This window comes from Crassostrea angulata, chromosome 7, assembly GCF_025612915.1.
Source record: "Crassostrea angulata isolate pt1a10 chromosome 7, ASM2561291v2, whole genome shotgun sequence".
NCBI classification, from domain to species: Eukaryota; Metazoa; Mollusca; class Bivalvia; order Ostreida; family Ostreidae; genus Magallana; species Magallana angulata.
Genome location: NC_069117.1, coordinates 13,005,850 through 13,032,837, shown reverse-complemented (window position 1 = coordinate 13,032,837; position 26,988 = coordinate 13,005,850). Strand labels below are relative to the sequence as shown.

At 30.8% G+C, this 26,988-nt stretch overlaps 1 protein-coding gene across 1 annotated transcript; it reads right to left on the bottom strand.

Annotated features, from left to right (window-relative positions):
* Positions 1–17,840: 17,840 nt before the first annotated feature.
* Positions 17,841–25,780, bottom strand: LOC128156909 (uncharacterized). The gene is made up of 9 exons (XM_052819241.1): positions 25,665–25,780; positions 24,939–24,998; positions 24,306–24,362; positions 21,292–21,336; positions 21,152–21,193; positions 20,821–20,910; positions 19,239–19,283; positions 18,765–18,854; positions 17,841–18,664 (listed from the first exon to the last, which is right to left on the bottom strand). Exons 1-9 carry the CDS (start codon positions 25,729–25,731, stop codon positions 18,492–18,494), a joined length of 669 nt encoding a protein of 222 aa, XP_052675201.1. The 5' UTR covers positions 25,732–25,780; the 3' UTR covers positions 17,841–18,491.
* Between the last annotated feature and the right edge of the window lie 1,208 nt (positions 25,781–26,988).

Genomic DNA, 26,988 nt, shown 5'->3' with positions numbered 1-26,988 from the left:
GAGGGTAATAGAACGGATTATCAACTGCGTCTAAATCAATCAGATTTCAGTATTTAACATGAAAGTATAATAAAACAAATTGTTAAATGCGCGTAATCTATGCGTGTTCGGTCCGCCATAGAATTCATGTCATTCAGATACACCCCTGCGAATGTGTTTGGAATGTTTTCTTTATCGTTGCTACATGTAAGTATGTAATAAATCCAGAGGTGCTCGAATGAAAGTTCACGAGACTTAATCGAGATTTGTACAGTTCCTGTGAAATTTCGAGCGGAAGTATAAGTGTTCGGATAATATTCTCAAAATACGTAAGTACTGGTCGATTTTCATATCATATCCTACTTTGATTTATGTTAAAACATCAACATCTTTTAGGATGCATGTCTTATTTCACCATCTAGCGGTTTTATATTAAACGATGATACTCGACACAGAGTTATCGTTCGTGTTCAACCACGTGTAGAGTGGTTGATTATATTAACATTGGGTTGCTTAATAAATTCATAGCCATGTTTGATGCTTGTGGTGTGCAATACCATGTATTTAAAAAAAGAATGGGTGAATGTTTTGCATAAAAACTTAGTATATCGAGCCATTTTCAAGGAATATTCTGCATAAAATAGTACAGTCTGTTTCACTTTTAGTGTTATTACTAGGTCAGGCGCGGATCGAAAATTAATTCTTAGGGGGAATGTCGACTACGCATGTTAATTGTCGCAACAGCAGAAAAAACTATTTTTGTATTGTCACATTTATTTCTAGGACACATTTTACCCACCAATTAATGAAGATAAAGTTTAAAATCAATAAACCTCTAGAATTTATATTTCACTACAAGTACTTAGATTCTCTAAAATAGACTATAAACACGAAGCACGATTTTTACTGCAAAACTGAAAGGGTCAAATAAAACCACGTGATTTAAAATTTAAATGACAATAACATTCGCAGGGGTGAGATATAAAAGAAGTTAAGTTTTCTTTAAAATAAAGACATTCAGTATAAAAAAAAATAAAAAGTGCCTGTTTAGGAAAGTAAGAGTTGAAATTGACACCCCGCTTCGCTTCGCGTCGGTTGACAATGGTTTTCTCGGGGTGTAAATTTCAACTCTTACCCTCCTAAACAGGCACTATTTATATAATGTTAACCTATTGGTACATGGACATCTGTAAACGCTGTGGAATGAAAGTGTGTCTTACCTTTTTATAGTTATTAATTTTAACCAAAAAATATGTACGTACAGTAGTTGGTATATAATGAAGAACCTTTCTAAATATACAAGGGAAAACCAACTGTAAATAGAGTAGATGTCTTCATCTGAAGAATATTTTAACAAATGTTCAAAACAAACATTTTTGTGAGATGAGACCTTCTATTGTGTTATTTATATCATTACAAAAGCCCCTTTAGATTGTTTGTGGTGATTTAAAAAATCAATTTAGTTTATAAATTAACATTAGATTTTATTTATCTCTATTTTTGCATGTGTATATTATTTCATAATTGTACAAAATACAATGTATGCATATTTTTACACAATGTTCGACATTTTCATAACAGTTGCATAAACAGAAATTAGAACTAGTTTGAGTATAGCAAAAGTATTTTGAAGATTAACATAATGTTGGACGTTGTCTGACATTGAGACAGAGTCGTTGAAAGCACTGATGTCTGTAATAGCCATGCATAAATTTTTGACAACAAACATTGCAAAATAAATTGCCCATTCTCCCTGATCGTGATCTGAGTCCTGCTACAAGAGACAAGAACAAATTCTGTTTGTACTATTTTTATAAAGTTTTATGAAATATTTAGCAATTGATTTCTTGCGTAAAAAAATAAGAACTAAATTATTTGTATCGAAATAAACAATAATCAACTTATTTAGATTAATATTATGTAACATACATACTTTTAACAAAATAACACCTAATGTTTACGTAATCGCTTATATTGGATTAACTTACATGAACAGTTAAACGCAAAACTCCACAGCAAAACCAAACCCAGCAGAAGCACGATTTTCATGCTGAAAATCGCTTTTATTTTCAAATACCGTCCTTGTGTTTATTTTTTATGGTACGCAAACTTGTAATGTGTAATTGTGGAAAGTCCAACCCATCTCTAGAATATCCTGAAAAATGATTTATGTGAAGAGACAGGTAATTCGTGCAAAAATGCACGAGTTAGGATCGTGACTTATTTTTTAAACATTCTAAATGATATAAAATTTCAGTATTCTAGAAATACAGTGTCATCATTATGAGTTTAAAATACAGTTGAATTGAATTGAATAAGGATTTGGTGTCATTCCAATTATACATTACAATTTACAATGCATACCAGTAATATGCAGTTTTGTCATATCTCAGTATGCGTGATGAAATAAACAAAACAAACACAAGTTTTTGAAATTATGATTAATAAAACACGTTATACCTGTCTGTTTTAAACACATATTACAATATAATTATACGCTTTCATAAATCACGCGCAAATATCTATTAATAATAATCTCCTTAAAAGAAAGCGCTGATTAGGACAGCTAGATCGAACAAAAACACCTAGACGAGGTGAATGCAGTGTTGATGCATATAAGCATAGTAAAATATGTTTATTGATTCCATTATACCAAATCAAGTAAATGTAACATATCTGACAGATTAGACGGTGATTTAATGATTGCAAAATAGATCTGATTGTAGCATTTTTAGCCCTAGCTCGGACTCTAGCGTATACCATAATCTGAGTTTAATGGCTGTTAATGAAGATACATGTACATGTGACAGAAAACTTTAAAAAAAAAAGTTTTCCCAATTGGATCTTGCAGAAGACATCAATATATCGACGACGTTTTATCAATGAACAATTGTTACTTTCATACTAACGTCGACACTATATTACTAGTGAACTTGAAATATAATATACCACAGAGTTTTCGTCATCCTTTTCATATTTGGATATTTTACTGGAAAGGGGCATTGATGGTAGCCTAACAACAAAACTTTATGATAAACGTGATTATTTCAATATTTCTATTGTCAACTGTCTTTACTTATGTAGCGATATACATTCATCAACATAATTGGAGTTCTTGTTTTTCAGTTCATTCGATAATCAAATGCATGTTCTACGTATAAATAGTTTTTAAGGCAAGGCAAACTACTGACAAACACGTTTTTAAAACAGGACAATCAACAGTTTCGTAGATGTAATCTTTTCGTTAGTTCTCTGATCGATACAACGACCTTGTTAGCAAATACAATCTTCCACTGGGTTGCATGCTGACGGACGTTTTTCATACTTAAACCATAATATTTACATTATCCAGTGTCTTTGTCTGTGATAACACTACGTATCAATTTTGTACTAACCCATAATACAAATGACGCCAAATTGAGGCGCCGGCGGGGTTTGCTTATTTATATTTAAAGATTTGATCGTACGATGGCCTAAAATTATATAAATATAAGTAATAAGGAATCATTCTTTGAATATTATGAGGTGATAATTTCGGTCGGGGCGTGATCAAATCTATCATAAAGCCCTTTTAAGGCTTTATTGGATTTGATCACGCCCCGACCAAAATTATCACCTCATAATACTCAAAGAATGATTCCTTATTCCTTTTATAAATCGCCTTATTGTTTACAGAATTTTTCGTTTTTCTGATAACGACAAAGAGCACATGGAGTTCAGCAGAGGATACACACTCCTCCATGACACCTGACCCTGCCTCTATTTTTTATAGGTCCGTGTTTGCTCTGCTCTTGTTTTGTATTTTTCCTTTGATTTTGAACACTGTTCTTTATTACCATATACTATTTTTATCATATTTGACCAAACTCGCTAGTGCATTGCTAGGGCCCTTGCTAAAATTTGAACAGATTGCGGGAAATGATGCCTTTTTAACACTTAGTCTACATGTCAGAGTAGCAGCCTAAGTCTGAAATTCGACTTTCAGAAAATTATGAGTTTTTTTTTATTGATGTCCTTTATGAAAGAACGAATTTATACTTCAAAACAAATTATTTACACTCGCATATTAACTATTAAATGGATAATTTTGCTTACAAATAAGATGAAATGAAAAAAAATTCAATAAGAATCTAAGCTCTTAAAATCTCATTACTGGTAAGATTTCTCTGAAATATTGATATTACTTACCCCTTAAGGCCCTCTATTCAATTGAAATAAAGCTAGCCCAAGTACCTTCCTTTGCAGGATCAGAACAGGCGTATTTTTGCTAAAAATCAAGAAGATATGAATTCGAAAAAATTCCATTAAAAAAAACTTTGCATGATTTATTATTTCATTATTCATTCTAGAACAAAAGTTTATCTTTTTGTTAAAAAGAAAAGATTTAAACGAACCTTTGATCAAAACGTTTATTTAAATCGCATACGATGATTGGATGACGATAAATATTATCGATTATCGGTATTTAGATATTGCATCAACATATTACTAATTACCAAATTTGCTTTTAAGACCAAACCTCAATTCAGTTATTTTTACTGGTTTTATAGACTATTCTGAGATAATAAATTAACTTTTCTTCATATTATAATTTTATTTCTTAAACATTTTGTGAGGAAAAATATATTTATACTCGTTCCTAAGTGTATGTAATAAATAAATAAAGAAAGAATGAAATTATTTTGACAAGTAGGTCAAAGTATTCTTTTTGTGTTTATCACCCTTACTGTACTGAAAGAGGTCTTAGTCAGGATTTTATTTTGGACTTTTGGGAATAAATGTTTATACATGTAGATTTCAGAACGATCATTCAACTTTACAACTCAATGATGATTATTCCGGAATAAAACAATCGATTTGTATTTTCAAACAGACTACACAATCGACACAGCTTAGTCATATTTTCATTCCGTTTGAATAATATGTGATTTCAGTAGTCAGTATTTTTAATAGAGTTTGTTCTAAATCAATTTCTAGGTCAGCTTCGATCTAATGTTCTAAAGATCGTTGAGGTTTCAAATAAGATCGAGCTTTGACAGACGTAATAACGCGTCAATTTCATCAGACGTTGCTTGGTGATATATCAATAATAACCATAAAGTACTTTGACATTTTATTACGTCGGTATTTAAACAATTGATTTATTGCTGTAAATGCCTTGCATTTCCTCACTTTAGATAGCTTATTTATTTTTAATGCAAAAAGGTTAACATACCCCTTTGGAAAATTGTTGTTATAGATTCGAAAAAAAAACACACACAAGAATTTCGACTAATAGACAAAAATTCTCAAATGCTCACACCTTAAAAGATTGTGAAGTATCTAAAACTCCCTTTCGTCAGATTTTCACCTCTATTTCTTTTTAATATTGCTTTTTTACTACTTTTTTACAGACATTCGAAAATAGGGTAGTACAAGTTGCATAAAACACATTCTAATGATTGAGAACATAATCGTTTATTACAATATAGCAAATACATATACAGGTATTGATATCTAACATCGCTTCGGGTTGAGACAAAAACGTTTCAAACACTGCCTTCTAACACTGCCACGAGGAAACACACAGCATTTCCCGCAAAACATATTGGCAATTTTCAGCCTGAATTCAGTGACTTGTGTCACAGAACGTCCATATCTTTCTGTAAAAGATATATTCGTTATTTACAACAGTATTAATTACGCACTATTGCATCTTTCAAAAATAAGCTACTGCAAAAATACTTGTAAATAAGCCTTTTTTGAACGATAACGCCTTTCATTTATTTCATTAATTTAATTTTGTAATTCTCTTTAATAAAAAAAGAACAGTGTTACATTAAAGTTTTTAAATTCTGAGATATAAAAAGTATCCATAACAAATGAATTTGTCATTTAAAATCTAGAAATGTAGTTGTCATTTTCTATAACGAAGTTTTATTTCATTGTTTATTACGCCTTGATACTTTTATAATATTGTCTGATTACGTTGGTATGTGTTATTTTTATGATTGATCTTCTATACACTGTTAAATGTCACTTTTTATGAAATTTGAATTCGTTGCGAAAATATTAAAGATGTATTTAACTCGTCAGTGTGAGAAAGTAAATTGAGAATAGGTAGAAATTGGTCGGCTAGGATAAATTTACAATTTATTTCCTCATTAATATTTGGTGACAACCGTAACATTTTGTTTTCTAGTTTTCTTTATACTTCTCCGGAATTATTGATACTAAGATTAATAGCCTCAAAGCAATCTCGCCTTCACGCATTATTTTAACTACAGGATGTTTCAAAATTTGTTAATTAATTTAACTTAATTGCACTCTCCAAACGGCCCCGAAAGTTTTGATTTTACGGAATTGTTGTTCTTTGCCATTGGCAACCACTAGAAAGCTGACTTGCATTCTACTAAGCTATTTCCTAACTAATCATTCACAAAAATCTTTTTGCGAAAAAATACCGACTTCATTCAGAAGTTAAAAAATCAATATAAAACATGACATTCCGAAATAAGAAATCTATGTTGGATTTTTTTTATCATCAAAATATTAAAAAGTAATATTTTTTTATATTATTAAATTATACTAATCCTTAGTCATACATGTATATAATGGCTAAGGATTAAATGCCTCCAAAGTAATAAGGAACAACTTCGAACTAAAAAAAGGGATGTATATTCTACATGTACAAACTAAAAATTTGTATAGATTTGTGCATGTACAGTACCGATCAGACGCAACCTAACAGAAAGTAAACACCAGCTAAACCCCGGGTTTACTCTTATGGTTTACTTTCTAAAAATTTGGGTTCACTCGGGGTTTACTTTTTGGTTTACTTGGGGTTTACTTGGAAATTGCTTTTGAAGTCAGCTGTACGCACTGAAGCAGACCCGTCTTTTATCTTATCATCTTACTGCCTGTAATCGGGCCCTGTCCTTTGTATATTCCGAATACACAGTTAGGGCCTGTTTTCAGGGGTATACATCTGTGTGGGTTTACTTTCTGTGTCCACGCTTGGGTTTACTCCACTCTAGTAAACCCCGAGTAAACCCAGAAAGTAAACCCAGGGTTTAGTTGGGGTTTACTTTCTGTTAGGTTGGGTCTAATCGGTACTGTATGTACAGGTAAAATCCATTTGGTAACAAAGACCTTTTCTAAAAGGCGTCTTTTTCCTCTATATTTTTATGTTTAGTAAGAAACTATTCAAGAGATTTCTCTAACACTATCAAATACCCACGAATTAAAAAACACAGTGATTAGGAAAATGTTTAATTAACGTACAGTTGTAGCAGCCAGTGAGTCAGAAATGCATACAAGACAGTATGGAATTTTTTTTTCAATCAATATCAAATCATAAAAAAAAACACCGAGGGAGAAAATCCAAATTGATTTAATCATTTAGATTATTTTGAGCCCGCAAAATTCTGAACCGAAAAATCTGATTTACTGTTTTTACTTGATTAAGATTGATAATGAATGTAATTTTTCAGAAAAAGTAGGATTTCCACAATTTTAACTAGTCTTCATCTAATGATAATTTCACATATGTTTAAAAAATCCATAACACACAATGTCGCGAAATCAAATCCTTCTCTTTTGTTTTAAATACAAAAAAAATCAAAAAGCTCAGTATTTAAACAAAAAATGCTTTCATTGGTGATTCTTGCGGGATATGAAGGTTGCGACATTGCAGAAAATCGGGTTATGCAATTTTTTCGGCAATGATCGTTACCTCCATAACCCGCATGCATCAATGAAGAAAGCATATACATATTTCTTTTCACAAATTCATAAATTAAACGTAAAAAGTCAAAAACTAAATTATTGCTCCAAATCGTCTTTATGGGAATTGAAGTCTGACATCATCATTTGTTGTTTCGTGCCGTCCGTGATTTTTCTTATTTAGGTCGTCGAAAATTTAGACCAATCGATAAATAAGGCGTTTTGATTTCAGTCCTGTCATTTTCCACAGAGCTATGAATTATCAATTAACTAAGAAATAGAGGGAATTAAACTTCGTTTATGTGAATCATTAACAATGGATTTAATTTATCTTTATTTTTGTACGTATATATAATTTTCATTATTGTTCATGTGTATAATTTGTTAAACTCAGAAATTAGAATAAGATGGACTATAGCAAAAGTAAATTTTGGTGATTAACATAATGGTGGACGATGCCTGACATTAAGACAGAGCCGTTGAAAGCACTGTAGTCTGTAATAGCCATTCATAAATCTTTGACAACATTGCAAAATAAATTACCCATTCTCCTTGATCTTGATCTGAGTCCTGCTACAATAGACAAGAAAAAATTTGGTTTATATTATTTTTATAAAATTATGTGTGAAATGTTTAGCACAATATTTATTGCGTAAAAAAACCTAAAGTATTTGAATCAAAATAAACATCCTTGGCTAATATTATTTAACATAAATATTTTTAACAAGCTACCACTTAATGTTTACGTAATCGTTTATATTGGATAGACTTACATGAGTAGTTAAACGCAACACTCCACAACAGAACTAAATCCAGCAGAAGCACAATTTTCATGTTGAAAAGCGGGTCTGAAGACCAAAACAGTGCTTTTTTGGCATTATTGCAAACTTGGCAAACTTATGAGTAAATGTGGAAAATCCTACCTATTTTTAGAAGATCCGGAAAAGTGACTTCTGTGAAGAGACGGGTAATTCATAATGCAAATTAAATGTACAAAAAGGAAATGCACAAGATGGGAACTTTACTTAATTTTCAAACATTCTAAATTACAGAATTCTAGAACTACAACGTAACATTTAAAAGTTTAAAACACAGTTGTAATTTATTGAATCGGGACTTGATGTCGTTTCAAAACAATCAAATGCATACCAGTAATATGCAGTTTTATCGTATCTTAATATACATAATAAAATGAAAAAATAAGTAAGCTTTTGAAATTTCGATAACGTAAACGCATTAAACCTGTATGTTTTAAACATTTTAATTTTACGCTTTTAAACAATAAAGCACGCGCAAATTATCTTATCTCATTAATATAGTGTAGCGCCGACAAGCACTGCGATCTCTAATGAAGACACCTTTTGCTCCGTTTAACCCATTTTAAAATTTCTGTCGTTAGAACCATCGCCACTATTTCTGGTAAATTGTATATGGCTTCACAACCAGTAAAAACTACATGACAATATCATCACACATTTAAAAGGTAAATTCTAGGTGGATTTTTGAAAGGCAGACGGCCGACTTCATCGCCACTTGAATTTATGCTTTGAGAAATAGAACAGAAATATAACAAATGCATTACTTTCTGTGTAAATTCGAACCCCTCGTACACCTGGGCATTAAAATTTAACACTCTTTCATCTACAGTACCTGAGCATGTTTCTACAATATAATTTTTCTGTTGAAATGGTCTTGAGGAGAATTTTTTTTCTCTATATATATTCCTAGACCCTCATTGTGTGACCCACAATACCCCTAGGGATCATGATTTGAACAATCTTGAATCTGCAATACATTAGGATGCTTCCACACGAGTTTAAACTTTGATAGCTAATTGGTTTTTGTGAAGATTTTGAGGAGTGTTTTGACTTCGAGCAAACTACGACGTTGTCTGCTCGGAGTCTACCAGTTATTTGTCTGCTCGGAGTCTACAAGTTTTTTTATAGAGCTATATTTCTATTTGCATTACGTAGGAGGTATATTGTTTTATACAGCCGCAAACATACAAGTAAACTGTTTTTAAATATCAGAAAAAATCTATAATTAAAGCTGAACACCGCTCGTAAATAGGCACCGTCACACAGATACCTGGTATATAAACCCTTCGATTTCGTTACACCCGATTGCACACCTGAACCCTGTGGCCGACATGTAGTATTCCTTTCGTGATCTTTAGATTTTATGCATTTTTTTCTTATCTTATGTTCATTTTCTGTTCGTAAATAATGCATTTACCAATTTATTTGATGTTAGTATTCTCCTGGCTTCAAAAAGTGCGTAAAATTTGATTATTTCATCGCGACCGGGTAACACGGCGAGGCAAAATGTACGTCCACACAGGTGAGACCTCTACAGCGAAGTACTTTGAACTGTTTGGAGGTCTGTGCCTTTATAAGGGTTGTAGGGACAGCAGTGATTAAAGAGAAATATGGCGGACAATGCCTATTTACGAGCGGTGTTCAGCTTTAAGACAACTATCGCCTCTTTTAAAACAGAAATAAACGACATATTTGAAACGAAAATTTTACATTTTTTTTTTACAATTTTACAAATTTATAATTTATTATTTGCCAGTCATTGACACTCATCTAATTTTTGACACGTCATGCATGTATTTGATAATTTTTTAATCAGTTCTAATGGAAGATTCTCAATTAATATTTCAACTATTGAGAATTACTGGCAAAAAGTTAAATTAACAAAAAATATGTTTAACCAAGCACTGCTGTCATATACTACATGTAACATTTTTGTTTAATTAAGAGGGTTAAATTGTCTTGGCTATTTTTAAAGTATATTCATCTTTTTAAGGAGAAGAACTATTTTTAAGGATAAAGTAAAATGTTCAAAGCTAAAATATATGAACATTTTCATTCCTAAATTATAGTTTATCGCTTATTAAAACATAACTAACAAGAGTTCTATGGGCCATATCCCTCATCTGAGCAACAATAGACATGATAAAATCAGCTTGATGGAGTCATAATACAAAAACACTGGACCATTTGGTATAATACATGTATATCCTGTATACACAAAAATCCATTTTCCCCTTGGATAATCTTATGCTTGTAATCAAGTCCCTTTTCTAACATCATCATTTTATAGTGTCATTACATGTTGCGCACTGCAGTTTTAAAATTGATCCCAAACAATTGTTTATATCTAGAATTTATATAAACCAACATCAAAATCTGACACCCTTGTGGGGCCCAAGAATTGTCCAGGGGCCAGGGTCTATACAATGTTCAAAAATCAGCAATATATAAAAATGCTTGCATGTAAGTAATACCATATATGATAACATTTCAGTTTTTGTCAAAATTAGCAAGAGGCCCATGGGACCACATCGCTCACCTGACCAACACTGGCTTTACATGGGTGTACAAAGGATTGTGTGCCATATGGCCCCTCGGTAGAAAAACAAAAAAAAAATACCACAAAATAAACTGTATCCAAATTTTACCCTTATTTTCCTACACTTAATCTTTGACATTGTACCCTTATGAAATACCAAAAAATAAGATCCTTTGCAAGATATAAAACAAAATTTTGGTAGGGTACACTGTTGACTCCAATTCCCTTTATTTTAATATATATATATATATATATATATATATAAAATATAAAATATATAATATAGTATATATAAAACGATCAAATTATATATGAGAATATGCATATATAAAGGTACATATTTGTCTTCAAATACATTGTACTAGCTAGTTATTGTATCTGATTTAAAAAATTCCTACATGTGAAAGAAGAAAATTGTACCTCAAGGCGCTCAAATTAAGAACATTCAAATTTGATTGGTCTTCCGCATCATAAACGATTGTTGTTTACCAGGCGTGAACTCGTGCGACGTTTTATTACCTTACTCACTTGATTGATGAATACACTCGAATGAAAAATGTTAGCATGTGATATGTTAAAGTGCTATATAATCAATGCAATCGAGCCCCCCCCCCCCCCCCCCCCCCCACTTTTTTGGGGCAAAGTCAGACACAGCCGTATTCAAAACCTTTTTCTTTCTTGCTAGTCAAGATTTCTGATAAGGTTTAGCCCCCACCCCTCTCACTGAGCTTCAGAATGCAATGTATTGACAGGCATATCGCTCTATTTTACTAAGGCCCATCTTTTATTTTGCATCTTTATTCAAAATCAACATTAACAAATGGCTACAAATGAAGATGATATTCCGCTGTAATTTTTTTCGTAAGAGTAGCGATAATACATTTATCCCCTTAACAGAAATGTTTTAAACTGTTTTAAAGAGGTCGTTTTTATTTACTTGTGTCTGAAAAACCAACAAAGTTGGTGTAGATTCATCGTATAAGGAAGGAACCCCAAAAAGTTGTTACAGTATATCATCCTTTTATTTTTTCTGCACAAGAATTTAACATTTAGTGAGACATTTCTAGTGATAAATCGAAATTTCAGCGTCAATCGCAAAATTATAAGCAATTCTGCTTTGTTTGAGTCAGTTTTTTGTTCAAAAGAGTTAATTACATTCAACTAAAGATTTTTAAACTTGGTATTTCCTATTCAGAATGAACAAAAGCATGGCCTCAAGAAAATTGTAAACAATTAAACAGAAGAAACATGCACGAAAACAAAAAAAAGAGCACAATTTATTTTTCATATTATATATAGCCTATACCTACATGTATATATTTCTAGCAGCAAAAACAATCTCCGTTTAGACTGAAAATGCACCGCATCTTAACAAAGCACGCTGCATTATAATCAACCATTACGTAAAGATCTTACTAAATTACCAATAGAATGTATACCATTTATAATATAATATGTTGTTAGTGCATCAGATTTTGCTCCTTTTGCGCAGGTAAACAATAATTGTCTGATTTACTGACGTCTATATTTGATTTGATACATAAAAATAAAAAAAAACAGGCGATATTTCCCCTCAAGTCAAAAAGCATAAACGAAATTCAAAACAACGTAAAACCACGTTCACGAGTGAAAATGTCATTGCATTGAAAGATTTAACCTCAATTCACTTCACGAAATCGGCACAAATATGTTTAGCATGTTTTAAGTATCCCTTCGCACGTAAACTGTTGCACAACAAGCAAATACATCTTTTCGGTTTGACCCATTTGTCATGCGTCAACTTTCAAACTTTGCTGCTTCATACAAAGAACTTTTGTTTTCGATATGGAATACCGAACCCGAAGTTTTAAACTGATTGACCGCGATTATCTCTATTTTTATTTCCGTAAATTACTCAAATTTGAAACGGAATTCGCCAATAATTTTTGTAATTTATATTTTTCATAAGGATTATTAATGCAAAATTACGTTGTATTTGACTTAGTAGTTCTTGAGAAGAAGATTTTTTAAAATGCACCCCTTTTTTACAGATTCGAGGTTTTCTCCATTTTAATAAAGATCCGTCTTTCATTTCTGCAATTTATAATCACCTTTCTATAGGGATGTTTTGTGCCAAATTTGCTTGAAATTGGTCCAGTGGTTTTAGAGAAGAAGTTCAAAACGTGAAAAGTTTACAGACGGACGGACAGACGGGCAACGGACAAAATGTGATCAGAATAGCTCACTTGAGCTTTCAGCTCAGGTGAGCTAAAAAGTTTTCATTTGTACAATTGGATCTCCAGTGTGTCTTCACCCTACTCTTCAAGATTTTGATTTTAATGATTTCACTATCTGAAGTTGCTTTCACCAAAATTTCTGGTATTCTGAGAAAATGGTTATTTTAGAAGATAATTTTAAATGATTTTTCTATAAACAATTCCGTGTAAAAAATGTTCTGCCCCCCCACCCCCACCCCGTTCTGACCCCATCCATCCCCCGGTGATCATTATTTGAAAACTCTTGAATTTACGCTACATGAGGATGCTTCCACACAAGTTTCAGCTTTTCTTGCCAATTGATTTCTGAGAAGAACATTTTTTAAGACTTTACATTCCTATGAAAAAACTCGCCCCTCTTTTTTGGCCCCACCCTATCTCAAGGGGTTATAGTTTTCACAACTTTGAATCTACACTGCCTGAGGATACTTCCATATAAGTTTCAGCCTTCCTGGCTGATTGGTTTCTTATAAGAATTTTTTTAAAGATTTACTCTATATATTCCTATTGTTAAAATTCGATTCATTGTGGCCCCACCCTGACCCCCGGGGTCATGAAATTCACAACTTTGAATCTATACTATTTGACGATGCCTCCAGATAAGTTTCTAAGTTTCAGCTATCCGGGCCAAATGGTTCTTGAGAAAAAGATTTTTGAAAAATTCACAAAAAATTTCAATAATTCCTCAACATCTACCCTTGTAAAAAAGCGTTACTTTCATTTCACTACTTTGAATCCCCTTTGCCCAAGAGTGCTTTATGCTTAGTTTGGTTGAAATTTGTCCAGTGGTTCTGGAGAAGATATTAAGAATGTAAAAAGTTTACACAGAAATTAAAAAACTAAGTTCTCATTTATTTCATTTCATAACGCATATCAAAATAACTATGATAAAACTGCATAATACTGTTATAATTTCAAATGCATTGAAACGTTATTATGCTCCGATTCAAATAATAACAACTGCATTTTGAACTCATTTTGGTAACCTGGTAGTAGTCAAATACTGAAATGTAAGGTAATTTAGAATGTTTGAAAATAAAGTCAAGGTCCTAACTCGTGCATTTTTTCTCAGTTAGTTTGCATAATTATTATGAATTACCTGTCTCTTCACATAAATCACCTTTCCGGATCTTCTGAAAATATGTTGGACTTTCCACTATTACACATTGTAAGTTTGCATAAAAAACTAAGACAAGAGAGCACAGTTTCGGCATTAAAAGCGTTTTCTTCAACATGTAATTTGTGTTTATGCTGGACATGGGTTTGCTGTAGAGTATTGTGTTTAACTGTTCATGTAAGCTCATCCAATGTAATCAATAACATTGCACCTAAACACGTAGTGAAATTTAGTTAAAAGTATATATGTATCTTTAAGAAAATTAATCCCAAAAAGTTGATGTTTATTGTAGATACAAATACTTAAGTACTTACCTTCCTTTTTAAACATTTAATCGATTTCTTAACATTCATTAACTAATTTTTTACAAGAAAAAATAAAATAAAATAAAATTGTTTTCATATTTTGTAGCAAGACTCGGATTACATTCGGGAAATTGGGTAATTTATTTTGCAATGTTTGTTGTCAGAGATTTATGCATGGCTATTACAGACTGCAGTGCTTTCAACCACTCTGTCTCAATGTCAGGCAACGTTAAACATTATGTTATTCATCAAAATTAACTTTTGATATATTCCAACTAACATTAAGTTCTGAAATACAACATTGAACTGTTTTTTAAAAGTCACATATACATTTATGAAAATAATAAACACGAACAAAAAAAAAGATAAATGAAATCCAGTGTTAAATAATAAACCAAATTGATTTATTTTTCATTCGTTTAAAAAATCTAAATTAGGCTTTTTAATGATATTTGGAACACAATATAAGGTTTTCATCAAGAAAATATGTTATAAATTTTTAACGACTGTGAAAATATTCTTCAGACGAAGACAATAAGTCCATTTTAAGTTGATTTTTTATCTGCACAAATAGATTATTTCTTCATTATATACGAGCTATTGTATGGTGTTTTTTTTTAAATTACTAATTGTCAAAAATATCAAAGAAAACTTGACACAGAATTTTATTCAACGGCTTCTACGGACGTCCATTTGTACATGTACAGACAATTAAATTTCTCAAATTTTCTTAAGAAATTAGATCTATATCATCTTTTTAACTGAGTATACATGTAAACACAAGAAATAACTCATGCTCTCTATATAGCTGAAGTTTCGATCGTATAAATCTAATAATATTCACGCAAAGTCAACATCGAACGTATATAAATAAACATAAATGAGCGATGAGATAATATAATATGATAATAGCGTTTTGACTAAAACTGATATTAAATCAGCTACACAATTAATGTGTTTCAAAATCTAAGCAATTTTATAAAATTGGTTTAACTTTGTTCAAAGGCATACAGGTCGTTATTGATTGCATGATTGTTGTATATTGTCAGTTTTGTATCACATGACATCAATATTTTGAAGAAATGTAGAGGACAGAACTCCTAGTGGTGAATATAGTTAATATATTTTTAATATGCTCACAAATATTTTTTCCTAAGAACTTGTGTTTTTTACACAAACAATTTTCAATTTGATGAAAAATGAATTTATGTATTCATTATTTCATTAATTATAAAATGTTTTTCAGATACAAATGAACATAGGTTGTTATTGAAATCAAGAATCAGATGTCTAAGTGTATCCCAGTGCAAATTGGTTGTCGTATATGATCGCATCATCTTGGAACTCATTAAAAAAAATGCCAGTATAACTGTACATCTGTAAAATGAAAAAGATATATTTTAAGTAACACTCACCTTTAGTATTGTTTAATTTCATACGTTTATTTTAGTTTTAATTTACCTGATGTAAAATGATACTATGATATTATGAGGAGCAATTTTTTTAATTATAATAGTTATTTTTCACATCTTGCACTTTGAGATCTTCCCAGTTCAAATTGTTTTTGGGATCATACAAGTTCTGTAATTCTAGTGCATCTAAAACTGAAACACAATTGACGTATATATGTGATTAGATTTTCATCGTTGTTTCCAGTTAGCTGTGACAAATTCTTTTTGTTCAGTTTGCGATTATTCTGAAAAAATCAGATACTGAAAAAGTATTGATAAGTAATGAATAAAAAATGTCATGCCCATGGCATCTCCTCTCAGGGTTCATAGTCTTACAATGTGACTAAACAATATAGCGGGAATGAATTTTAGGTATATATAACGTATATGGAGTAAAATTATTGACATAGATTTGAGTAAAAATATACATCACACTTCTTATAACTAGTCGTTTCACCAACTCTAGGCAACTCTTCACCGTCTCGAAACAAGACATATTTTATCAAAGCAAACAGAAATATAAAATTTATATAGCATTCATTCTTCTATCTTCATAAACCAGAGCTCTTTTACATGTATACAGTCATAAAGTGTTCAATTGTTAATATATATTTTCTGCAAAACGTACAAGATGAAGAATTCAAAATATTTTACTTAAAGAGATATTCAGTTGTTGGAACTATCTATGAAGTACATGTATTTGGAATCGAAGGCACCGAAGTTACGTTTCCTTTGTAACTTTAAAGGAAGTTCAAATATGCTACTTTCTTGGGGGGGGGGGGGGGGGGGGGGTTCTGAAAAAATATTTCTATTAGCTTGCCATTTTGTTACAGCAGTTATATCTTGTTTACTATTATATACCAGTAATTAATACGTGTCTTTGCATACTTTTTGATATTTGAGAAATACTCTTACAGAAGATGGGATATGCGGCCCAAAGGCTATATCAAATATGCTATATGTTTTATTCTCGAGTTCACTACTTTTTTAATTCCACAATATTCAATAAAGAGTGTTTTTTTATTTTCATGTCTAAAAATTGCTCTAAACTAAAAAAAAATCTCCATCAAGGCTATACAAATCACACAATAAGTAGATGCCTCCATTAAAATAAGGGTTAGGAAAGATAGGTTTATTTTCTATTTGAACCACTGTGTTATCCCATATTTGTTCATACCAAATGCTCAGTTGTGTTTTTTTTAATTATTTTCATCGACCTGGGTCAAGCATAAGAACACCTCTTTCCAGAAAGGATTTGTAATAGTCTTACATAGATTAAATTAATACAAACGAGGATCCTCGTTTCACCAGATTACTAGTATTACAATGGATTATTGAGTCGAGTAATGGAGCCTTTTTTGTAATTGAATGCATTTTTCTATTGATCCATGTGGATTTTAGTGCATTTATTAATTAAGGAATAAGGAACCATTCTTTGAGTATTATGACGTGATGATTTCGGTCGGGGCATGGTCAAATCCAATAAAGCCTGGTAGGCTTTTTGATAGATTTGACCATGTTTCGACCTAGATTATCACCATAACATTCAAAGAATGATTCCTTATTACTTATACTTATATTATTTCCAACTTTGGACCATCAATAAATAGGTGGATAATTTTTTTTTTATAATGGTATTTAAAAGTATTTAATAGACTGATAGGACGCCAGTTCTTTACAAATCGTTTCGGTTCCCTGCGTTTGTTATACATGTTATGATGCTTTATTTGTTTGGACTCGAGAATTGTAATTGTTAATATGATTCACTGATTGCTCTTGTAACAAAAATTCCAATATCCTTCTAAAAAATAACTCTACCAATCCACAATTAAAACCATCAGGCCCTGGACACTTGTTATTTTTCATTTTTTAAATAAAACGAGTATCAGTTACATGTATCTTCCCTTCGAAAGCATTTGACTTTTCATTGCTTAATATTGGAACATCATATATGATTAAAATTTCTTAAATAGTCATAGATTCAAAAGATTCTCTACGCTAATACAATTTTTCATAAAAAAAAGTCTTTGTTTCATGTAAAATTTCTACTTGTGAGCAAGTACATAAGCTATCCTCTCTTTCAACCATTGGTATTACTTTGATGTATAATTTTTCAGAGAATTATAGGCGCAGGAACGATACAAAACCACCGGATATCCTATATGTTTTATTTTATTGTAGAGATCCTGTTACACACGTCTAGATTATAGTTTAAATTGTCATTTGTTCCTTCCGATAATGACATGTATTAACTTTTACAATTATATTCACTGCATATTTTATTAATTATTACACCACCGAGAACCAATAAAAACGTTTCATATCAAAATTTACACATTTTTTTACGCTGATCTAGACTCGAACAAAATTTAAATACACAGCGTTCTATATCCTTGTCATAAATGGACCGACAACATAATGCGCATAGTCCATCTCCAATCATCGTGCTAATCTGTACCGGTGTATATATATGAATTCCGTATAAAAAGAATTGTTCTGAAAATAAAATATATACATATTAATTTTACATGTACACAGCTTTTTTAAAATATATAAGGAAAATGAGAGGGGGAAGAGAAAATAAAGGCAAACCAACCTGTATTTTTAAAAACACAAAATGTGGAATTCGAATTCTTCACCTCAAAGCACATATCAGCTTTTGTAACTTGTTCAATGCACTTCTGGGCTTTGAATTATAAACAAGAAATTCATATATATCCAAAGCTTCATGTAGCATTTCAAATAAACCTACTGTATATATTGAACAAATATTCAATTCGGTTTGTTTTAGTTACTTTAATTTGTAAAATACACCTTACGCACAGATCAATTTAAATGATTTAATTTATGCTTAATTAATTATTGACAAGTCATTTTAAACCAAAAAAAATGAAGAAATTGAACACTTTTCATTTTAAAAATAATACATGTACATTTTTCTAGACTAAAGATGTATTAACACTGATGTGGAATGGATTGAGACGATCTGTATGAATTTAAGATCAAAAATGATGTAAGTGCATAAAAAAATACTTTCATTTGTTTACTTTAGTGAAATATTTTTACTTACGAATCATTTTCGGTGAATTTTGGAATCCCTTTTTAGATCTAATATCTGTAGATTTAAAAAAATAAGTAATAAAACATGAGTTTGTATGCTGTATAACCCTTCTGATATAAAGTAAAAATGTACACCAAAAATAATTAGCAAATTGCACAATGCACGCATTTCATTATATAATAAACTGTTTGATGACTATTGTGTATAATAAGATATATTTTTATCTTGTAAAACGAATTTTTTCAGTTTAAAATGACTTAAGGAAGGAGTCTTTTGTGGTTTTCGACTTGTCAAACGTAAATTTGATTTATTGTTTATTAAAGCAAAATAAAAGGAAATTGAAGTAGTATATTTTTCTTTCCTTTTTACAATCATAGAACTTGGCATAGAAAAAGTAATCAGATTGAATGTTTAGAATTTAACAAGGACTATATTTTTGGCGTAATATTGGCGTAGGAAAATATCACATGTTTCAAAATTCAGAATTGCTGCAGATATAATGAGTCTCTTTTAGCATTTTTTAAACGATAACATTAGTGTTGGATTTTTTTTTACTGATGGGAATTTATGATATGATACTTGGGTTATGGAATATGTTTTTAAAATATGATTTGCCTATTAAATTACATTTTTATAAGCTTTTTAAAGCGCACATTCTTTACATTGATTTTTGTGAAAAAAATTACTGAAATAAGTTTTTCTCTCTTATTAAATGGTCAATATATTAGCTTTTATGTCAAATAATATCTTTATATCAAGTCTTCATAATACATAAAGTCAGAAATATTTTATAATTGGAAGCATAAAAAAATAATCAAAATTTCTTCAAAATTGAAGAAAATTAGGGGAAAGCAATATCAATTTTAGTGTAAATATTTATTCCAATTTTGTAGTATAAATGATAGACATTCTCATATTGTAGCATTTCATTGAAGAATAGAATCTTCAAATCTTAAACAAATGTCTACAAAACTACAAAGAGCTACACTTATTTTTATCATCCTTTACGTTGAAGAAAAGGTAGTGACCTTGACCTGACTTTTATGCGAAAACAAAAAGGTCAAATTTGATTTAATTGATAGAATCATTTGTTATGATGATCCGTTTGACTGTGTCAAAATTTCTTGAATTTTTTAATATAAGAAGTATCTTTGATAACGAGAAGACTCCTTCCTTAACCTCCAATTCAGTCAGTGACATTTACAAAAAGCAATACAAAGATATTAAATTGACATTAAAGTTTTGCATCATGATGATAGTAAAAAGGACATTCTATCGTGTAGTTGTTTAAATATTATCATTTTCATAACAGCCTGTTACGACTGACGTTACACAATCTTTCGTTGAAATTAACAGAGACTTGCAAATGAAATAACCAAAAATTATGTACAAAAGCAAAATTTTTGATTTAAATAGCTCGCAACAAATTCGGCATTGTAAATCTCCCGACACTACCATATGACCTATATATATCTATAAATTCCGTTTAAAAAGAATTGTTCTGAATAAAAAAATGCACACATATCAATTTTCCGCAGCTTTTTCATAATAAAGAAAATAATGAGAAATAAGGAAATAGAGGCAAACCTACCTGAATTTTTAAAAACACAAAATGTGAGATTTGAATTCTTCACCTCAAAGCACATATCATCGTTTGCAATTTGTTCAACGCACTGCTGGGCTTTGAATCATAAAAAAGAAATAGATATTCAGATGTACATGTAGCATTTCAACCAGAACTAATGTACTCGTTTCGGTTTGTTTTAGTTAGTTTGATTTGTGAAATAACGTTGCGCACGGATCAATGTAAACAATTTAATTTATGTTTTATAAATTATTGTCAAGTCAATTTTAACACAATTTTCTTATCTTGACAAAGGAATACATACTTTCATTTAAAACACAGAATACGTTTTTCCTACCTAAAGATGTTCGAGCACTGATGTCGAATGGACTGAGACGATCTGTACAATTTTGAGGCAATAAAAATGATGCACATGCGTAATTGTAAAAGACAAAACTTCAAGTTTTCAGTTATAATTAGTGGAACATTTTTACTTACGAAACATTTTCGGTGAATTTTTAAATCTCTTTTTGAATCCATTATCTGTAGAATTAAAAAAAAAAAGTAATAACAATGCCTGAGTGTTAATGCTGTATAAACCTTCTAATATGATATGAATTATAAAATGTACAAAAAGAGAACTGGAAACCCGTCATTTTAGTTACAGTTTAAAGAGGAAAAAACGTTATTTTTCTGCTTCTTTTTGACTCCCAGGATAAAATTTAAAATTTTGAAACCTTCTTGCACATCTATAGGTAGGACAGTCCATATTACATGTATATCCCAATATATGATTTGGCTATTCATTAAATCAAAAGATGAGTTCTGGGAAATAGGTTTTCTCTTATGGGTGAAAAGCGTCAATTTTCTGCTACTATTTGATTCCCTGGATGAAATTTCAATTTCTAAAATTTATTGCACATCTTTAGAACAACCCCTATTATATCCAACGAGATGGCATAGCTCCTGCATAAATTGTAAGAAGAGTTCAGGGAACCACATTCTTTTAACAAAAAACGTCATTTTTTGGTCCACCGGCCCCCGTTATTAAAAAAAATCTGAAACCTGATTACACATTAATATGACATCACAATCATATTCTAGTAGATCATTTGGCAATGGATAAAATGTTGACGTTTTCTGAAACCAGACTTTTTGTAAAAAAGAAAAAAAAAAAAAAGAGCGTCATTTATCAGCCACTAAATGACCCAGGACAAAATTGAAAATTCAAAAACCTTATTTCGCAACTATAGGACATCCCAAAACATATTCCAAGAGATGATAACCCTACTCTTGAAAATGTAAGGGGAGCTCGAGGAACCAGCAGGCATGTTCACGAAGCTATCTTAGGACTAGGGTGTGTCTTAAGTACATCTTAGGATACGTCTTAGTCTGAAGTGTGTTTTTCAAAGCTCTCCTGAAGTTTAGGAACCGCCATAATTTTGTCCTAACTTTAGGACATCACTTACCTTGCCCGAAGACCATCCTAGAGCTGTAAAATCCCGTTTTGGGGATATTGGAAATGCTGTGAAAGTTTTTCTTAAGACCGGTAGAATAAAGCAATATTTTTTGCAGTTCTAGCATTTCCGACAAAATCAAGGGAGGGGGCATAGTCATTTATTCCATCATGTATTTTCATTTTAATAAAATTATTTGGAGATGGACCCCGAACTAACAACACCTTCTCCGTTAATACAATCATGCCTGGAAGCTGACAAATTAAGCCATTTTTCGCAAATAGTCTCTATTTGGCGAATGAAAATTATTCACTTATTTTTAAAAACTACATTTTACACTAAGTGAATTACATTCATTGATTTGATTATTTAAGGAAATTATTCAAATGCCCTTGCCTAAAAAGTAAATTTATATTGGTTTATATAAGTCATGCGTGATCATTCTTAATTTCTATTACTTCATTCCGAAAAAATAATTTAAAAAAATTCTTAAATGTTTAATAAAGTGTATTTATGTATTTTCGAAATATATCACAACTTATTTCTTACTTTAAAACATGTTCGTGTATTCTATATGTTGCGGATTAAAGGGAAATTAATTGTTGTGTTTGTACGTGTGTGTTTCTACATGTAACGTTCAATTCTATGAAAAGTGCCTTTTTATGTATTACATGTGCTTGAATGACAAGATTATCAATATTAATCTACACTCAAAGAATGCACACGTATTTTTAAATAATTATTCGCTTGTAAGTCAATTCTGTCCTGATACTTATTTTCTTTAAAAAAAAAAATAGTAGTCATTTGGATTCCTCGGGGAAGGAGTTATTATTTTTTTGGGGGGGGGGGGGGGTTATTTTTTAAATAAAATTGTTTTTGGACACTGATATATATTTAAGCAAATGTATTTTTTTTTAATGACTACATTAAAATTACTGGTTTTAGGCCTTTTGTGTTAACAACCGACACGTACAATTTTCTCTGGCAAAATGTTGAATGATTAATCCCTACAAAAGTGTCTCAAATTCGATCTGTACAAATAAATGTGAAAAGTAAGAAGTTGCAGAAGGTTAGGATATCCTCACTCAAGATGTTTCTAAGTTACCGTCGAGCTGCATCTTAAGACGTGTCCTTAGTTGATCTTAGGATGTTGATAACTTTTTTCCTAAGTCATATCTTAGGAACACAATTAAGTCATAACTTAGGAACGTTTCGTGAACATGCCTGCAGGAATTTGTGAAAAAACAGTTACTTTAACCGAATATTTGACCCCCAGGACTAGCAGAAAATTTTTGAAATCTTTTTACCAAACAGCATGGCACCCCAAATCAAACTCCTAGAGTTCAGTTCGCTGGTTTTGAAAAGGCGTTTTTTCATTGTTAACTATCTGATGACTTTTGTGTGTAATTAGACAGATTTTTAGCTTACATAAAATGAATATTAAGTTAAGATAATTTAACCTCCAATTCAGTTAGTGACGTTTAACAAAACGATAAAAATATATTAAATCGCCAATCGTTAGACAGTCTTCACAAAGCGCTATTAAAAAGACGGCTGAAACAATACAATAAAAATGGCATATAATTTTATATAATTCTTTATCATGCTTTACGTTATTATTATTTTATCTGTATTATTGCGTAAAATACAGTTCAGTAAATAAATAGCTAAATGAAAAGTCATAAATTAAAACGGAACAAAAATCAAGAAAGAATTTATCGGGTATGGCATTTTATATACACTTAAAATATCGAATATGATCGATGTTATTTGTTCAGTTCAAGGCCAAAAGAAAATGTCACCAAGGACCTCCGAAGTTAGCGCTGCATCTGAAAAACTGCTTTTCTAAACAATTGGCGAAAAAAACTGTTAATGTCGGTTCAATTGTCATCTGCATCTGGTCAAAAGGTAAAGGCTATAAGTGTTAAAAATAAAAGTAAAAGTATTTTCTTACAATCAAATACTTTGTACATGGCAAGATTTTAATTTCTTAAAAGTAGTAGTTATACATGTATTCAATATATTTAAATACAAAATAAGTTTCTTAATACGCACCTCGGCAATCGGATCGTAAAACGCACTTGTTCCACATATTCATATACGTGTTGGATTCTAAAAAAACATAACATCTTACACTTTGACACAAAGTGTTTGCCAATAAAAACTGAATTTCACGTGGTATAATATGCATAAGGCAGCTACAATATCCGTAAAACTCATTGACATTTTTTTTACAAGAAAGATAATTTAATATATGTGCAGTCTGTGAAATTTAGAATGCCGCTAAACATTAATTATCATGCATATGAGAAACCGCATTTAAACGAAAATGTTAAATATAAATTATGAAATCAGTGTTTTTGGTTAAACTGGTAGTAATAAAAACAGATTATGTGTTAATTTTACTTATTGCCAATAATTCTTTTAATTAAAATGTTTATGGAAAATATCCGATCAGAATCGATTTTGAAATTACCAAATACATGCATGATATGTCAAAATATTGACAACTGTCATAAGTGGTAAGACAGGCACGTAAATATTAAAATTTTAAATCTATAATAAAAAATTGAAAGGAACAAAAACTGCGGATATACCGGTGTATGCATATATATTTAGAGAGAGAGAGAGAGAGAGAGAGAGAGAGAGAGAGAGAGAGAGAGAGAGAGAGAGAGAGAGAGACCTTACCATTCAACAGAATTCTGCTTTTTCGAGTTTTACAGTTCCTTCGACGACATGTAGATGAACCTAAGTGAATTCATTTGGAAGCGAAAAAATATTTTTACTGTTAATAACGCTATTTCTATTAAACTTAAAACAAACGATTTGAGAGTATATTTGTAATTTATTTATTTCTCGCCATGAAGATAAAGCTAAACAAAATTATTGTTAACTATTTAAAAAGTATTTCAAACTTGCAGCATTGAAGCATTGAAAAATACTTGCAGAACATAATCCATTCCAGATATTTCTTTTTAGTTCATGGTTTAGATGCTTTTTAATTGATTTCGAATCGTAAACTAATCATCTCTTTAAAAGTAACGTTAATGTAAAAAAAATGACCCTAATTAAAGTGTATTTCATAATTGTTATCTACAATAAATCGCTTCATATGATTGTACACACATTTCAGGTGTATTCTCGTTTTATAAATCGTCCAAACACTTACTGTACATATCATTTTTACATGTGTTATGTATTTTTTCTGCAATGCTTGCTACTCTCATATTCACATGAATCACAAAAAATAACATTTGATTGTTGATTTGTATTTCATATGTAAGGTATTTTTTTTTTGTATTTTTCAACCTGACAATTTTTTAAAATTGATCTAAATATATGGAAATAAAAATAGAAAGGGGTTTCTCGAAATGATCAAAATAGTTAGACATACAATGCTAATAATTTACTTACAGGAATACACACAGCAGCAAAGAATAATAAGATCCAAAATGAAACTACAGGAAAGCTGTCCATTCATCTTAAATTAAAATGTATTTCTGATGAAATGTTTCCGCCCATGTTGGTTATATGTGTTGCGAGAACTAAAAAAAATAAATTCTGAGTGGTCCACAAAACTAAATAATTATTTTTAGAATTATATCGTGATTCATGTGTCGGGATGAAGCATATTCTTCATCTAATATTCATGCAAGACAAAAAAGCATGAATTAGGAAAACAATAAACTTTTTTGCCGTATATAATCAGGTTTACCATTTTAATGACACAACCCGTGTAAAAGGATGAAAAAGGTGCAAGAAGGATAACAATTAGACACATCATGTTACTTTAAATTAACAGCGAGTAATGATAAAATTAATGTATAAAGGTCTCTTTGTTTTGGCTGTTTACCCATTTATTCAGCTTGTTGTGGATGGGATATAAAGTCGCCATCTCTAGACAGTAGGTGTGTTGGTATGATAGTACACAGAAGGATGTCCATGGGCAAGTTTGGAAAACCCTAAACAATTAAATTAGCAAATGTTGCAACATCTTTGGATCTTACTTCATAAATTCGTATTAATCACAAATTCACTGAATATCAATATCAATTTATCTTTGATAAATGTAGTAAAAATACACATGATTTATCCTGCATGTCAGAACCAAGGTGAGCGTTAGTTTTATTCTGAGATGACCTCCCTTGCATCTGACACGATAGGCTACATGTATCACAGGTGACTGTGGTAAAAAAAAAAGCACATTGGTGCTTGTGACATATACAATATAGGGAATCAATTCTAACCTGTCTCATTGGAAATAAAATACTATACTTGAAGTATATTCGACTTTTAAGTACCGGTAAATAACAGGTTAAACATAAAATACAAGAAGAGTCTCATTGGTAAGACTGATTAAATTCACAGCAGTGGCAGATAGAAGGGAGTGCACCCGGCGCCCACCCCCTAAAGTTGTCAAAATAAAGTTGAATCATGCTCCTTTTCGCAATGTTCAAATTTCAATACGGTGGAAAAAGTATTTATAATTCTTCTCACTACCACAATACATTAATTTAAGGTATTACTATTCTAAACTGTAAAAACTGTGACCCCTAAAAAAATACTGTGGCCCAAAAGGGGTTCAAAGATTAACACAAAAGAAATTATCGTGCAATTGTTTAAAAATCTTTTCCTCAAGAAATATATTAAGTGATATCACTATGTATGCAAATTTATATCTTGATTTCAATAAATCTATAATTTTGATATTATTAGGCCTGTGATCATTAATTTTTTT